This window comes from Chrysemys picta, chromosome 8 (genome assembly GCF_011386835.1).
Source record: "Chrysemys picta bellii isolate R12L10 chromosome 8, ASM1138683v2, whole genome shotgun sequence".
NCBI lineage: Eukaryota > Metazoa > Chordata > Testudines > Emydidae > Chrysemys > Chrysemys picta.
This window is the reverse complement of record NC_088798.1, coordinates 58,068,307-58,085,704: the sequence shown is the minus strand read 5'-3', so window position 1 is coordinate 58,085,704 and position 17,398 is coordinate 58,068,307. Positions and strand designations below refer to the sequence as shown.

The 17,398-nt window shown below is 44.3% G+C and overlaps 1 protein-coding gene across 17 annotated transcripts in view; it reads left to right on the top strand.

The window, feature by feature from the left end:
• RALGPS2 (Ral GEF with PH domain and SH3 binding motif 2) overlaps nucleotides 1-17,398 on the top strand; it is a 286,135-nt gene that overhangs the window by 112,686 nt on the left and 156,051 nt on the right. For all 17 annotated transcript variants that reach the window (XR_010590027.1, XR_010590025.1, XR_010590028.1 and 14 more), the window contains one exon: nucleotides 6,865-6,957. Coding sequence is in view for 12 of the 17 variants with exons in the window: in XM_005304201.5 (XP_005304258.1) it covers nucleotides 6,865-6,957 (93 nt within the window). In the remaining 5 variants the exon portion in view is untranslated. The remainder of the gene's footprint in view (nucleotides 1-6,864; nucleotides 6,958-17,398) is intronic.

Below are 17,398 nucleotides of genomic sequence, written 5' to 3'. Positions count from 1 at the left end.
TAGACCCAAAGAGCTCAAACTATTTAGCTTAACAAAGAGAAGATTAAGGAGTGACTTGATTACAGTCTGTAAGTATCTAAATGGGAAACAAATATTTAATAATGGACTCTTCTGTCCAGCAGAGAAAAGTATAACAGGGTTCAATGGCTGGAAATAAAAGCTAGACAAATTCAGACTAGAAATAAGGTGTACATTTTTAACAATGATGGTAATTAACCACTGGAATAATTTACCAATGATCATGGTGGATTCTCCATCATTGACAATTTTCAGATCAAGATTGGATGCTTTTCTAAAAGATGTGTTCTAGAAATTTTTGGGGAAGTTCTATGGCCTGTACGTACAGGTCAGACTAGATGGTCATAATACTCTATTCTGGCCTTGGACTCTATGACCCTAACCTCCCCTGCTAGGAAGTGCAATTTAGGTAAAGATACTGGCCAATTAACTATTTAGCTGAAACTCAGACCACTTTTAGGGGAATGTTAGGGTGCGGACACATTGCCAGTTTGTCCTTATGAACCATCACATAATGTGGATCAGCCCTCTTAGCTCACTATCTCTTGTTCCTGAAGTGTTTGCCATCAGAAACACTGTCTCCTGGAAAAATAGTTTGGAGAATATTCTGAAAGAGGTTAGTGTGGTGGTCTGTAGGTTGTGAGCACCAAGTTCTGTCTCTCAAAGATGGAGGTTCAACAACAAGCCAAAAAATGTTTCTAAATTTCTTCAGTGTGGCATATGCAATGACTAAAGGAGTGATTTTTACAAAGGCACAAAAGACAAGTAAGCACCAGCTGCCATTTGTGCTTTTGAAAATCTCTGCTAAATGTCCCTGTACTGGGGAACAGTGAGTTGAAAAAACGGAGGGGAACTTCAGCTGTAGTCAGTCACCCTAGAGTTCTTGAGACTTAATCAGTTTGGCTGACTCAGGAGCTACACCTTTCTTCCATTTCAGAAAGTAACTTTATCTTGTACAAGCTTTGGAGATCTCTAGCGGGATCTGATGAACCTCTTCAGAGTAGGCTGTGCATGAAATTGGAAAAGTGTCATAATCTCAAGTGCTAGACTCAAGTCCTGTTGACCTGACTCTTTTGGGATCAAAAGGTCCTGAAGAATTGAGGCTAGAATTTTCAAAGGCGCCTACGGGAGTTAAGCGTCTAGCTCCTATTTCAATTTCAGTGGGGACTGGGCACATGACTCCTTTAGGTGCCTTTGAAAATCCCAGCCTGAAAGTATTATCAAAGTTTAATTCCAGAAGATCCAAATACCAAAATACCAAGTTGGAATTATCAATATTTACATAAGTTTTATCCTGTTATATCTTCATTATAACCTCTGGGATCAATAATTTCAGAGGAAAATTTAAACAAAAGTTTTGACTCCGGTCCACATAAACCAAGACTCCTGGCACTTCAGAACAGAATTACACTTATTAATTGTAATATAGAAGTTTTATTTGGGGCTTTTGCCACCACAGGAATATTGACTTCATAGCAGCATTTTTTAATGTGTGTTCGATTCTGATCATCTGATAAGGTTAGTTTTTCCCCCAAAATTTTCTTGTTTAATCTGTTCTATCTTGTATTTAGCTGTGACATTTAGTACCTTTCCCAGACCTGAAGAATAACTTTGTGTATCTCAAAAGCTTTTCTTTCACCAACAGAAGTTGGTCCAATAAAAGATATTACTTCACCCACCTTTTGTCTCTGTCATGGGACCAACAAGGCTACAACAAAACTGCAAACAATTACCAAAATGTCTGTTTTGCAGTCTAGTTTTTTAGATCACACCTCTTATGGATAAAGGGTTATATTTCTTACGTAGTTTTGTTTTTCCTGAACCCATACTATTAGCTATGATCTCATTAGCTAAGAAGAATCGGGCTTGATTGATATTTGGGTAGGAGACCTCTAAGGTTGTGACAGATTTCACTTACTAATCTACCTGAGGCGTCAGGTGATCAGGCTGAGGCCACAGGATCGTTTGGGGAGGAGATGACGAAACACACCAAGAGTTTAAAATTTAAAGCTTTATTAATAAAATAATAAAATAACAGCGGAGAGTGATGGGTGCTCCCCACGTCCCTCAGAGGAAGGAAGAAAGCGTTAGTGCTCCAAGCTGTAACCCACTTTCATACTCACTTAGTTCTCCTCTTCTCATGGCTGTGGAGCTGTAGATTTCTTGTCTAGCCCATGACCTTGGGCCGGGGCCAGCGTCTTATCTCCACATGGAGCTAGCTGAAGTGCCGAATTAACCCGTTCTCTGCTCTTTCTTCTTTCCCCCTCTTGGCCTCTTGCACCCTGCAAGGAATCGTCCATTCCATATTCACACCTTTGGCTCTCCCCCGAAATGCCTTGCGTTGCTAGCAACATACAATGCTGATTTGCCTCCCCATGGGACCCCTGAGGGAGGGAGTTCTTGGGCCTGTGACAAGGTAAGCTTAGAGTCCTGCAAGAAGCAGTATTTCAGCAGGTGACATTCTAACCCATTAGTCAGCACTTAACCAATGCTTCAGCATGCTGCTGAATATTGGGATAAAGTACTGTTGGAGGTATTTATCTTTTGAATGAGACATAAAATTACAGTTTTAAATTTAACACTTGTGACTAAACACCTGGGGAAGTTTTTGCAAGAGTAGTGGTGTTTGTGCTGGCTGTGTTTATTGTTACTATTACTTTCTGCTTACCTTACATTCCTTCTAATTTCTGTTAGATATTGTATTATTCTCTTCTTGTAACACTGTTTGCATAGTGCTTGTATGGACTATCAGTTATTGAGTTTTACCCAAGAGAAAGCTGCATCTCAGTGGTGGAAGAAGGGTTCTCATTATATATAAACATAATCTTATAAAGTATTTTAGTTTCTTGAACAGCTTAATAGGACTAAATCGGGGGGCCCAGATAATCTTCATCCAAGAATATTAAAGGAACTGGCACATGAAATTGCAAGAATTTTTAATGAATCAGTAAACTCAGGGGTTGTACCGTACGACTGGAGAAGTGCTAACATAGTTCCTATTTTTAAGAAAGGAGAAAAGTGATCCGAGTAACTATAGGCCTGTTAGTTTGACATCTGTAGTATGCAAGGTCTTCGAAAAAAATTTGAAGGAGAAAGTAGTTAAGGACATTGAGGTCAATGGTAATTGGGACAAAATACAACATGGTTTTACAAAAGGTAGATCGTGCCAAACCAATCCGATCTCTTTCTTTGAGAAGGTAACAGATCTTTTAGATAAAGGAAATGCAGTGGATCTAATTTACCTCAATTTCAGTAAGGCATTTGATACAGTTCCACATGGGGAATTATTAGCTAAATTGGAAAAGATGGGGATCAATATGAAAATTGAAATGTGGATAAGGAACTGGTTAAAGGGGAGACTACAACGGGTCATACTGAAAGGTGAACTGTCAGGCTGGAAGGAGGTTACTAATGGAGTTCCTCAGGGATCGGTTTTGGGCCCAATCTTTTTATTACTGACCTTGGCATAAAAAGTGGGAATGCGCTAAGAAAGTTTGCGGATGACACAAAGCTGGGAGGTATTGCTAATACAGAGAAGGACCGGGATATCATACAGGAAGATCTGGATGACCTTGTAAACTGGAGTAATCGTAATAGGATGAAATGTAATAGTGAAAAGTGCAAGGTCATGCATTTAGGGATTAATAACAAGAATTTTGGTTATAAATTGGGAACACATCAGTTGGAAGTAACAGAGGAGAAGGACCTCGGAGTATTGGTTGATCACAGGATGACTATGAGCCGCCAATGTGATATGGCCGTTAAAAAAGCTAATGCGGTCTTGTGATGCATCAGGCGAGGTATTTCCAGTAGAGAGAAGGAGGTGTTAGTACCGTTATACAAGGCACTGGTGAGACCTCATCTGGAATATTGTGTGCCGTTCTGGTCTCCCATGTTTAAGAAGGATGAATTCAAACTGGAACAGGTACAGAGAAGGGCTACTAGGATGATCCGAGGAATGGAAAACCTGTCCTATGAAAGGAGACTCAAAGAGCTTGGCTTGGTTAGCCTAACCAAAAGAAGGCTGAGGGGAGATATGATTGCTCTTTATAAATATATCAGAGGGATAAATATCAGGGAGGGAAAGGAATTATTTAAGCTTAGTACCAATGTGGACACAAGAACAAATGGATATAAACTGGCCATCAGGAAGTTTAGACTTGAAATTAGATGAAGGTTTCTAACTATCAGAGGAGTGAAGTTCTGGAACAGCCTTCCAAGGGGAGTAGTGGGGGCAAAAGACATATCTGGCTTCAAGACTAAGCTTGATATGTTTATGGAGGGGATGGTATGATGAGAGAGCCTAATTTTGGCAATTAATTGATCTTTGATTATAAGCAGGTAAATATGCCCAGTGGTCTGTGATGGGATGTTAAATGGGGTTGGATCTGAGTCACTACAGAGAATTCTTTCGTGGGTGCTGGCTGGTGAGTCTTGCCCACATGCTCAGGGTTTAACTGATCGCCGTATTTGGGGTCGGGAAGGAATTTTCCTCCAGGGCAGATTGGCAGAGGCCCTGGAGGTTTTTCGCCTTCCTCTAAAGCGTGGGGCACGGGTCACTTGCTGGAGGATTCTCTGCACCTTGAGGTCTTTAAACCACGATTTGAGGACTTCAGTAAGTGAGGCATAGGTTAGGGGTTTGTTACAGGAGTGGGTGCCTGAGATTCTGTGGCCTACGTTGTGCAGGAGGTCAGACTAGATGATCATAATGGTCCCTTCTGACCTTAAAGTCTGAGTCTATAAGTCTCTCATCCAGACAGATTCTATTTAGTGACTTACGGTGTTTAAACTCTCTAATTTGCAACAGACAAATATTTTTGTTGCATACATATTTTTATTTTTGGTTTAAAAATTATTTGCGCTTAATGGCAATAAAAACTTAATTAGCATTACATGTGCAATTTTGGATGGGAATCTTTTTCTTTATTGGATAGTGCTAGGAATACATAATAACATGGGAAAATCAGGAATCTTTATAATAGAACAAACAAATGAATTTCAACTAATCACATACTGTGTAAATCATACTTTCATTTACATAAATGCAAATTTGATTTGCGTTGTATTATTGAACGTTCAATATAATATTGAAAAGTATTTTGTGTGTGTGTTTTTCTTTAAGTGCTCTTTAATGACTGTAAGGTACAAATCATGTGTTGGTCAGTGTGGAAGAGCACCACCACAGCAGGAGCTACAGTTGTCCCTAAAGTAGTCATGATGCCTTACAGAGCTCTAGGGTGAGCAAATGATATAGCATCTATTTCCCTTTGCACCAGGCCAGCTTGCTGGCTTCCATGCAAGGTGGGCAGCACAGGGTCTTGCCCCATCCTCTTAGCAGAGGCAAGTACTCTTATGATACCGAACTATAAACATGGGGCTGCCTGTATGGAGCACAAAATATGGAGAGTCCCTCTGTTCTTTCTTCCCTCCTCATTGCCTTGTGCACGCTTATGGGGTTAGGTACCAGTATTGGCCTAAGAATTTTTTTAATATCAAGCATTGTGGGATGATAAAAATTAAGGGTTTATCCACCCGGGGATCTCAGAAAAATTAGTCCAAATTAACTAAAGTTTCAATTTAAAGTGGATTAGCTAAACAGCATTAAGACCCCATGTGAATGTTCTTATTTAGAATTAAAGTGGCCTTAATGTGGGTTAGTTTAATTCACTGAATTGAGATAAACTGAATTAAGGCCACTTTAATTCTGATTGACTGTCCCCAGTGGGGTTTAAGGCCGTTTAACTAGTCCACTGTAAATTCACACCTTTATTTAATTAAGACTAATTTTTCTGAGTGTCCCCATGTAGACAAGCCCTAAGTATTGAGAGTGAAATTGTTCTTTTAACAATGAGACCAAAAGATGTGAAATATTTCTAAAGGTTTGTCTTCGTGGGGGAATAGGTATTGTGGAATAGCTATTCCTCACTAGTTTCCCATGTGGACATTTATTCCACACTAAGAATGCCTTTGTGAAGTTTAACTTAATCAAGTTTGGAAGTGTATTAAGCTAAACTGCAAGGTATTTTAATGCAGAATTGGTATGTCCACATTGGGAGCTAGTGTGAAATAGCTATTGCACTTTAAAATCACACTTCAGCTTATTCTGCACTTCTCCATGTAGGGCTTAGAGAACAAAAGATGTGAAGTATTTCTAATAGTGTTTCGACTCTATAGGGTTTGAATTCACTAATTTTGCAATGTAGGGAAGACAGTTAATTTGCCAGTATGTTTATCATTTATTGCATTATATATAGGATGGTGTAAGAATGTATAGGGTGGTGTAAGACATTCATATATCCTGAATGTAATAGAAGTAGAGAACTAAAAATAAACAAAACCAAATCTAATAAGGGCTATAAAGACCAAAAAAAGAGACCTATTTCCTAGTCATAGTGAGATCTACTGTATAAGCTTGGAAAATATTTGTACAAATCACTTTTTGGTATGGCTTTTGCTTTTTTAATTAAAAATGAAAGGATGGGGATTTAAAAAAAAACTTAACTATTAATTTCCACATAAATAGGGAATCTGTTAAAGTGTGTAGTGAGAGAGGTTCACATATGGTGATCATCTGTGCAGAATCACAAAGAATAAAGTTTCCATGAAACTCAGTCCCCTAAAGATAATAGCTACAGTCATCCAAGGATTCACCAGTTATACACTGTAAAGATTTAATTAAGATACTATTTTTACACTGTTCCTACAATATGGTTTGTTTTTTACGTATGAGCCTAAATTGCCTTCTGTATAATCTTAAAATGTTTGATCAGTATTTTTAACCACTGTACATCCATCACTTTACTGCAGTTGGAGTATTTTTTCAGTTGTATGTGTTTTCATCTACAGAAACTTTATGAGCTGAATAACCTGCATGCCCTTATGGCAGTGGTGTCTGGATTGCAAAGTGCCCCCATCTTCAGGCTGACTAAAACTTGGGCGGTAAGTAAGCTCAGTAGGGTAATTTGTGATTTTGTTTATTCCTTCTTGAAAAATAGATTTATTATAACCTTTTGTACCTTGCTTCAAGGATCCAATTATTATTAAAGATACTTTTGAGTTCAGTTGTACTGCGTACAATGTGTTTCTAGTCATTTAAGTCTCTATTCTCCTCTTGAGCCTTTTTACATTTTGACATTGAAATATTTTCCTTTGAAAAATTGTTCCCTGCAGATTCTGTTAAATACAATGGTTCCTAATTTGGCCAAATGCTATTTTGTATTAGTTGTTGGAATATTATGAAGGCCAAAGAGAATTGTATTTTAATCATGCAAGAGATCATATTGTTGGAGTTTTTTAGCTATAGAGAATAAATGTCCAAAAATTACTTGTTCAGATCCCATAAGTAATTTTCTTGTTTCTATCGCTGATAACTAAATTTGATCTTTTTTCAGTGTTTCCAAATATGATATTTCATAGTTGTAGTAAATGTACTGAACAGTATATTTGCATGTCTCTTTTTTAATATCAAAATTTGAAAGTGTGAAGTTCTTTTTGTTTGGCAATTTTTTCCCTCTGCTACACTATATTTGGCTAAAATAGAAAGTAAGATGATTTTTCTGTACAAGTTTCATTAGTCAGAACAATTTTGGGACTACCTTTTGCTAATTGCTACTGCAGAGGCAAGAAAATTGTCTGATTTTGCCATAAATTATGTGCCTGCATAGCCATACAGATGGTCTTCATCCTTTGCAATGTATTCAAACACGGTAAGGTTTAATCAGCAATTGAAATACTTGCGTGTAAGGCATACACATGAATTGACTTGTAAAATGACGGCTGACCGTTCTCAGCGAGGGTATATCGGTGTACAGAACTTTCTCCTTTGAGTGATTGCTCATGTGTATTCCACAATAGCTGTGCATGCTCACCACGTGCACCGGTGCTGGAAGTTTTTCCCCTAGTAGTACCTGTAGGGAGGAGTGCCCCCCGCAACCCCTGGAGTGGCACCTGCCTGGCGCGGTATAAGGGGAGCTGCATGCTTCCCCCACTTTCAGTTCCTTCTTGCCACCAGTGAAGGTGTGTCGGAACTGCTCTGCTCCAGCTCTGCTGTAGCTTGTCCACAGAACTGTTCGTTCGATCAACGTTAGTACCTGTAGTTAGTTAGCTGTTTAGTTAGTCAGTGTGCCCGGACCAGGGCATGCCCCATGCCCCAGGGTTTAAGTTGTGCAGCTCTTGCAGGCGTTCTATGCCAAGGAGAGACCCGCACGCAGACGCGCTGCTTGGGAGAAACCCATATCAGCAAAAGGTGCAAGATTTGCAAGTCGTTTAAGCCTCAGACCAAAAGAGAAAGGGACATTAGGCTCCGGGCCATCCTGATGGAGTCGGCGCTGACCCCGACCCTGGAACGCTGCTCCAAACCGGTATCCGGCACTGTGGCATTGATATGCGGCGACCCTCCAGTACCATTGACCAGTCGGCACCACTCCCTGTCCACAGGGGACAGCAGCGGATCTTACGCCAGCCAGGTCTCCATCCATAGCCGTCCCTTGATGGGCCAGGCTGGCCAACCCGGACAGCTGGTCCTGCCGGTGCCACAGCAGGTGCAGTGGTACCGAGCATCGTGGCCGGCCAAATGGTACCAGTGGGCACCATGGCCTCTGGCGCAGCCCTCGGTGGGGGGTCGCTTGGTGGCTGGAGCTTTGGAAGCACTGTCGGCCTCCCTCTCCAGACCCCCGAGGAAGGAGTCGGTGGGACGTAAGTCCTCGGCACCATGCCTGGAGTCCAAGCAGGTGGTGGACCCTCCGGTGCCGGCCGACACCCAGAGCACCACACCGGCCTCTTTGCCCTCCCGGAGGAGGCGATTGCGGCCCCGCCCCCCTATGTCCCGCAGGAGGACTCTAGGGCCTTAAAGAGGGTGGCAGCGAGCCTACACCTCCAGGCAGAGGAGATGGAGGAGCCCTTGGACTCCCTGTTTAACGTGTTGTCCTATCGGCACCGGATAGGGTGACCTTGCCTTTCCATGAAGGGGTGGCTTTGATTTCAAATGCCCTGTGGCAAACACCGGCCTCATTGGCCCCCATCTCTAAAAAGGCGGAACATTAAGTACTTTGTACCCACTAAAGGGCACGAGTACTAGTATGCCCACCCGGCGCCCAACTCCTTGGTGGTCGAGTCGGTTAACCATAGGGAACGGCAGGGTCAGCCAGCCCTGACCCCAAAGAAAAAAAACCTCTCAGACTGGACTCTTTCGGAAGGAAAATTTATTCATCTTCGAGCTTCCAGTTACAAGTGGCAAACCATCAGGCTCTCCTGGGCCGATACGAATTCAGTCTGTGGGGCGCCCTGCCATTACCAATTCACAGTCCTTCCATTTGGTCTGTCTACTGCCCCCAGGGTGTTTTACAAAATGCATGTCGGTGGTAGCAGCCTACCTCAGACGGCAGTCTGAATATTCCCCTATCTGGACGATTGGCTTGTCAAGGGCACCTCCCGGTCGCAGGTGAGGGATCACATGGCGCTCCTCCTGTCCACATGCACTGCCTTGGGCCTGTTGGTAAACAACACCAAGTCCACGTTAGTCCTGGTCCAACGCATAGAGTTTATCGGGGTGCTCCTGGACACAGAATCAGCCAGGGCCTCTCTCCCGCCAGACAGGTTCGAGACCCTGAAAGGTGTCATAGACTCAGTCACAAGGTTCCCGGTGACAACAGCCAGGGTTTGCCTGCAATTCTTGGGTCATGTCGGCGTGCACGTACATGGTCTGTTACACCAGACTCAGGATGAGGCCCTCCAGCTCTGGTTGGCCTCGAAGTTCTCCCAGGCCATGGACAGGATGGACAAGGTCCTCACCGTGCCGGACTCTGATAGCCTCCCTACGATGGTGGTCCACCCCAAACAACATGCTCCAAGGGGTCCCGTTCAGGGGCAGGGCCCCATCATTGGAGCTGGTGTCTGATGCATCGGACCTGGGTTGGGGGGCTCACGTGGGGAACTTTCAGACCCAAGGTCTGTGGTCAGCTCAAGACCTGACCCTACATATAAACGTCAAGGAGCTCAGGGCAGTGCGGCTGGTATGTATGGCCTTCCGCTCATACCTAGAGGGCAAGGTAGTCGGGGTCCTCACGGACAACACAGCCTCAATGTTCTATATCAACAGGCAAGGCGGGGCCTGATCCTCTGCCGCAAAGCCCTCAGGCTGTGGGACTTCTTTATAGCCCATGACATCCACCTGAAGGTTTTCCACGTACTGGGCGCCCGGAACGAGAGGGTGGATCGCTCGAGCAGGGACTTTTCCTCGCAACACGAGTGGTCCCTCCACCCGGAAGTGGCCCACTGGCTCTTCCGAAGGTGGGGAACTCCCCAGGTGGACCTATTTGCAACTCGGCAGAACTGGTGATGTCCCCAGTTCTGCTGGGAGGGGTGGGAGGCCTGGGTAGGGGCGCTATCGCCGATGCCTTTCTCCTGTCATGGTCAGGCCGGCTTCTTTACGCCTTTCCCCCATTCCTCCTAATCAGCAGGGTCCTGGAGAAGATAGTCGGACAAGGCCCAGGCAGCATTGGTACGGGACCCTCACGGGCCTGGCGGAAGCTCCACCGATGCTGCTCCGCCTCGACCTGCTCTCTCAGGACCAGGGCCGCCGCCTACACCCCAGCCTAACGGCTCTTCACCTCACGGTGTGGCTGCTCAGTGGTTAGGTGGAGAGGAATGGACATGCTCGGACCAGGTTCAGCTCAGCCTCCTCAAAAGTAGATGGCCCTCCACTCGCCACGCTTATTTGGCGAAGTGAACCCAATTTTCTAGGTGGGCGGTGGACCAGGGTGACCGCCCCAATCCAGCTTATCCTTGATTATCTCCTCCACCTGAGGACCCAGGGCCTGGCGCCCTCGTTGATCAGGGTGCACCTGGCAGCCGTATTGGCCTTCCATCCGCCGGTGCAAGGGCACACGGTATTTTTCCCATGCTATGACTGGCCAGTTCCTTAAGGGTTTGGACCGTCTTTTACGTATTCTAGACCCCCAGTCACACAGTGGGACCTAAACCTGGTGTTTGCTCATCTCACGGAGCCCCCATTTGAACCACTGGCCACGTGCTCCTGGTCTCACCTCTTGTGGAAGGTGGCCTTCCTGATTCCAATCATATTGGCCAGGCGAGTCTTGAGGGCCCTGACCTCCGAGCCGCTGTACATGGTCTTTCATAAGGACAAGGTCCAGCTCCGTCCACACCCCGCATTCCTGCTGAAGGTGGTCTCCGCCTACCACATGGGTCAGGACATTTTTCTACCAGTCCTCTGCCCCAAGCCTCACGCATCCAGCTAGGAGCGCCATCTCCACACACTCGATGTGCGGCAGGCTCTGGCTTTCTACCTCGAGCAGACTAAGCCGTTCAAAAAGTCCTTGCAACTGTTTGTCGCCTCGGCTGAGCGCGCGAGGGGCCAGCCGATTTCCACTCAGAGGCTGTCCTCTGATCACTTCGTGCATCTGTTCCTGTTATGAACTGGGGGGTGTTCCCCCGCCACCCATTGTCAGGGCACATTCGACTCGGGCGCAGGCCTCGTCGGCTGCCTTCATGGCCCACGTCCCCATCCAGAACATTTGTAGGGCCACCATGTGGTCTTCGGTTCACACGTTCACCTCGCACTATGCGATAGTCACCCAGACCAGGGACGACGCTGGGTTTGGCAGGGCTGTACTTCATCCTGGGAACTTGTGAACTTCTACCCACCTCCAGCAGATACAACTTGGAATCGCCTATTGTGGAATGCACATGAGCAATCACTGGAAGAAGAAAAGACAGTTACTTTTTCCGTAACTGGTGTTCTTCGAGATGTGTTGCTCATGTCTATTCCACATCCCACCCTCCTTTCCCTCTGTCGGAGTTGTCTGGCAAGAAGGAACTGAGGGTGGGGGGAGCGCACAGCTCCCCTTATCCCGTGCCAGGCAGGTGCCACTCCAGGGGTTGCCGGGGGCGCTCCCCCCTACGGGTACTGCTAGGGGAAAAACTTCCAGCACCTGTCCCCATGGCGCGCACGCACACCTATTGTGGAGTAACATGAGCAACACATCTCTAAGAACACCAGTTATGGAATAGGTAACTGTCTTATATGTTACCAGAGTGCTATATTCCTGCAAGCCAGGAGGCATTGTGAAGGGTAGTATTTTTCAGTTAACGTACACTATTCATGACCATGTAGGATGGTATAAGCTTCAGTAATCAGCTGAATATAATTCGCCTCAGGCAAGTTAGGCTTGCTCAGAATTCCAAGTAAACACCATGCAGGTCCTTATTTTTTTTTGTATAACATTTTTTGTGTCAGAATGTCTTAAAATAGTCAAAAATTCAAAAAATTTCAGTTGGTGTTTCAAGGTGTTCTGGGAGAGAATCCCCAACCCCCCCATTTATTTTTAATTTCCTCCCTTCTGTTCCCCCAGTCTGTCTTGGTTAACCACAAGCCCGTTGCCTATTCCATTTTGCACTCTCTGCTAGGATGACCATCCATATCACAAGGGTGTGTCTCAGGCTTCCATCAGGGGATGCTCAAATTAAAGCCAGCTCAGCCTTTCCTCTGACCATTGAAATCTCAGGTAATCCAGTTTTTGAAAAATCTTTGATTTTCATGGAGAACTGATTCTTCTCCCATTTCTGGAAAAGTGTTTTTAACACTTCAGACTTTCCTGAGGTGAGCTCCTCTTCAGAAAGCTTTCTCTCTTGAAATCCAGTTTGTGTAAATTCTTTTGGAAGTAACATTTCCATCTGGTTCTCAATATATAAAGAGGAAGGAAAGCCTTCTAAAGATAGGAAGCACTAACTCAGCATTGTCATCTGTGGAGCAGGTCATGCAATGCAATCAATCCCCAAAACCTTCAGCTGAAGAAGCTGACATTTCCCACTCCCTCTTGAAACATTTTGAATCTTATGACTCTAGTCCTCTCTTCCTGAATGAAGCTATGGGGGACGAAGTAGATCTTGTGCACTCCCATTTAAAACTGACAGATTGAGCATCTCAGTTTATACAAAGAGACCTGAAAACGAAATATAGATGCAATTGGTCTGCCTTACCTATTCCAGATTCCTGGACAAAATAGTGGACTCATTCCTCACTATCCAGAGAGGAAAAGAGTCCTCAACAGAGTCCCCTTTAAAAATTAATGGGTTCAGTAAGCAAACCCATTGTCACCAAACACGTGTTGCCTTCTAAAATCGACTCTTCCTTTTTACATCTCAACAAGACCATTCTCAGCATAGGGAAATTCTAATTAAAGTGGACTGAGCAAGCATTCTGAAAGAATTAGTGGGTTGCAGGACTGAAAGCTCTCTAAAGTGAGGCTCTAAATCCTTCCCCACTGCGCTACAGGTAGTCATGTCCGTTGTTGTCATTGTTCACATAACTGTATCTTTGCCACCAACATGCATGATACTGGAATGGCCTTTTACAAGGTTCTATTGGTCATTTTCACCTCAGTGGCAGAGAAACTTTGGCTGTTTCAACTACAAGGACAATAGGTCAGATTGTTGCAGGTGGTTGGCCTCAGTATAAATACCTTCACAAAGGGAACATACTGACCACACATGTCTGGCCATAGCCTTATCTATCACTCTCTGCATTCTATGATGAAAAGGGACTGGAGAGAAATGATTTAAAAAAAACAAAACCCTAAGATCCATTAAATTGGCTCTTGCTTTTCCTTATGACACTACCTCTGATGTTGCCACAGTCTCTGTAGATGTCTCCTCTGAATTACTTTAGAAAGCGGATACTTATATTTCAGGACTTCTGATCTGTATCCCACCATAACAAGGCAGTTAGATACAGGAACCCTTTGGGGTGAAATTGCATGTCGAATTCCTCAAAAAGAACCTAGAGGGCTGCATAAAATATCAACAAGATTATGCCTAATTGACCCACTTTGAAAAAAACACAATTAACTAATGAATAATTTCATCCTGTTCATAACTTTTGCTGCTAGTTCTTTCATCCCTTTTATTCTATCGGAGTTAGAAGATGCTTCCCAAACAGTATCCAAAAAGGTCACACAAGAAGTGACTTCTTCACATGACAATGAATCCCTGATAGGCCAGGAGCCTGTCCTTCTAGAAGGAAGACAGTCAGTTCTTCAGGGGAAGGAACACGTTTTTGTAGTTATGTATAGTGCCTAGCACAATGGAGCCTTGAGCCACAGTTGTAACCCCCTGTGCACTACTACAGTTCAAATAATAATGAAAACTTCTCCTTTGAGTGATTGTGCACATACATGTTCCACTGTAGGTGTTTGTGTTCCAGTGCACAAAAATTACACACTTTTTGCCATCAGTACCACTAGGTGGCCCATGTGCCCCTGCTCTCCCCAAGTTCTTAGGTCAGGGCATGCAAGGGGTGTGTCCACTGCCTCTCTCTCAGTTCCTTTTCCTGTTGTGAGAGTTGGGGCTCCCATAGTGTTAGCTTCGATTATCCAGCTTTCAAAAAACTTGTAGTGTATACATTTAGTATATTTAGCATACTATAATTAGTTATAGTTTTTATTAGAACCTGGAGGATTTATTATGGAAAAAATCCCCAGATTTTAAACTGTCATGTGTAGGGCTGATATCCATATCACAAATAGGCACAAGAGCTGTTTGGTTTGTCTATGTGAGGGCCATGTGAGAGGCAAATGCCCTATTTGTACTTTCATCTCCCCCCGCCCCCCCAAACTGAAAAGCAGAGATACTGTCATCTTAAGATTCACTTCTTGAAGGAGGCAATGTGACCCGTGTCTGAGCCAGGTCCCAATTGTGATCCAGGAGACTCTGGATTAACTTGGAGTGTCTCTCCAACTACTTCTGAGTCCAAACACAAGTCTGATAGTAAACATTGTTTCCCCCTTCTCTGTCCAGGTCAGAGCATTCTGACTATGACAAGACCTCTAAGTCTCAATCTCTTCTCCCAGAAAGTCATCTGTTAAGTCCTCTGGTAATGGTTAGAAGCTTCACAAATTGAAGTGTTCATCGGTCCCATTTGAGATGGCACCATCAATTCCATCAGAGCCATTGAGACAGATGTCCTCAGCTGTGCCGGTCCTTCTCAGACTGTCCAGTATACTTCAGCTTCACCAACACTGTTGGCATCAATATGATCATGTGGGGAGCCTTCTACTCCCTGGGTATGGGCAGTTAGGGATCTTCTTTGTTTTTCCCTGCCTGACTCTCCTCTGCTGCAGCTGGCTCCAGTATTTGTGCCGACGACGCACTCTGCACTGAAGATATACCCAGCACTGACCTATTAATCGGCTTTTCGGTCACCTAAATATCTTCCCTGGCCCTATTTCTCCATGGTTCTATTTGTCTTGGGCTGCTCCAAGAGACTCTAGACCTCTGTCTCCATTCCCTTTCTAGGAGGAGGTATACTCCTCCCTCAGTACAAGAGGCATCTTCTTAGTATCCTGCAGCCATCCCTCAACCTGCTGTGATGGAATCTATGAAGGAGGAAGAATTACTAGAGGAACCCTTAGATGCTCCTCCCTGTATTTCCTCCTCTTCACTGGACAACGTGTTTACTCTAGAGTCAGTCTCTCTTTCTCCCCTCTTCTCCCCTCCCTACCTTCCCCCTAAGAGAATTTTGAAGTCTTCCAGAATCTGATGAGAGTAGGTGCTTCTCTAAGGCCTGGTCCCCACTTAGTCCAGACTTCGGACTAAGGTACGCAAATTCAGCTATGTTAATAACGTAGCTGAATTCGAAGTACCTTAGTCCGAACTTACCGCGGTCCAGACGCGGCCGGAAGTCTCCCCCCGTTGACGCCGCGTACTCCTCTCGGCGAGCTGGAGTACCGGCGCCGACTGTGAGCACTTCCGGGATCGATCCCAGAACATCGATGGCGTGCCGCCGGACCAGCCGGTAAGTGAAGACTAGGCCTTAGGGTGCAGGCAGAACCTGTGCCGGAGAATACACATATCTTCCTTGATGTACTGCAGACTCCCACTTCAGGAAGGGTTGCCCTTCCTATCAATGAGGCCTTACTACAGCCAGCAAAGAATCTTTGGCATACTCTAGTCTCTATATCCCTCATGGCCAACTGAGTGGGCAGATGATACCAGGTCCCTCAGTAAGATTTTGAGTATTTTTTTACTCCTCCAATTCCTGATTCTTTGGTGGTAGTGACTGCTAATGAATAGTTTTGTCAGCCTGATAATAAGTCCACTCCAAAGGATAAGGAGTTTAAGAAACTGGATTTATGTGGCTTAAACTATTCTGCCACTCTTGAGAGTTGACAATTATCAGGCTCTTTCTTCAAAATATAATTTTATTCATTTCTCTTCTCTTTTTAAGTTTGCTGATAAGTTAGTAGAGGAATTTAGGGACCAGTTTCTAGCTTTGTGCTGTAAGGTGGCCCTCAAACTACATTTTCCTTCAGGCAGCAATAGATGAGGCTGATACCACTTTGCACTCTATGAGCACTGAAGTCTCCATGTGACATTCCTGGTTGCAGGATTCTGACATTACAAAGGAGCTACTGAATACAATACAAGACTTATCATTTGAGGGGTCTAAACTGTTTTCGACCAAAACAAACAAACAAAAAAAAGATAATGCTGTGTGCACACTAAAAGATTGTTGTGCAATGCTTTGCTCTTTAGGAGTTCATAGACCAGTTATGAAAAAGAAGCAGTTTATGCCGCAGTATTACTTTAGAACCTCTTTTCATCAGAGACCTTGATAAAAAGAGGTCACCAGCTATCTTTGGCTGTGGCAGGGCCTTCCCACCAGACATCTGCAACCTCGAAGCAGTCGTTTTGATTTTTTGATCAAGAAATGTATACTGATGATATCTCCTCCATTTGGATTATGCCTGTCTCTGTTTTACTATGCTTGGGAAAACATCATGTTGGACAAGTGGGTACTCGGCACTTTAAGGGAGGGATATGCTATTCACCTCTTACCTTCCTTTTCCCAACCCGCCTTCCCCATCCCTTTTCAGGGATCCCCCTCATAAGTTTGTGTTACTTCAAGAACTATGGTCTCTTCTAGAATTGGAAGCAATAGAAGAAGTTCCTTGCCAACACAGAGGGAAAGGCTGTTGTTGGTGCTTTCTGGTCCTGAAGAAATGCTTTCACCCCAAAGTTGAACTATTTCATAAAAAAAAAAAATCAAGTTCAGGATGGTCACAATATATCCCTGCCACAGAAAGTATTTTTGATTTGTTATAGGCACCAACCATTACTAGTAAATAGTGTTCTACTTCAGTTTCTCTTCATCCCCGATGTTCTTCACCAAATGCATGTTGGTGGTAGCAGACTACCTCCATCGTTTGAGCATTCAAATATTTACTTATCTGGATAATTGGGTAGTTTGTGCTCTATCAAGCGACTGGGTCCAGAGCAATGTCCTACTCATCAGACTAATGTTCTTCCATTTAGGGCTGAAACTAAATTTGGGAAATCACAGTTAAAAACCCACTCAACTCATGAC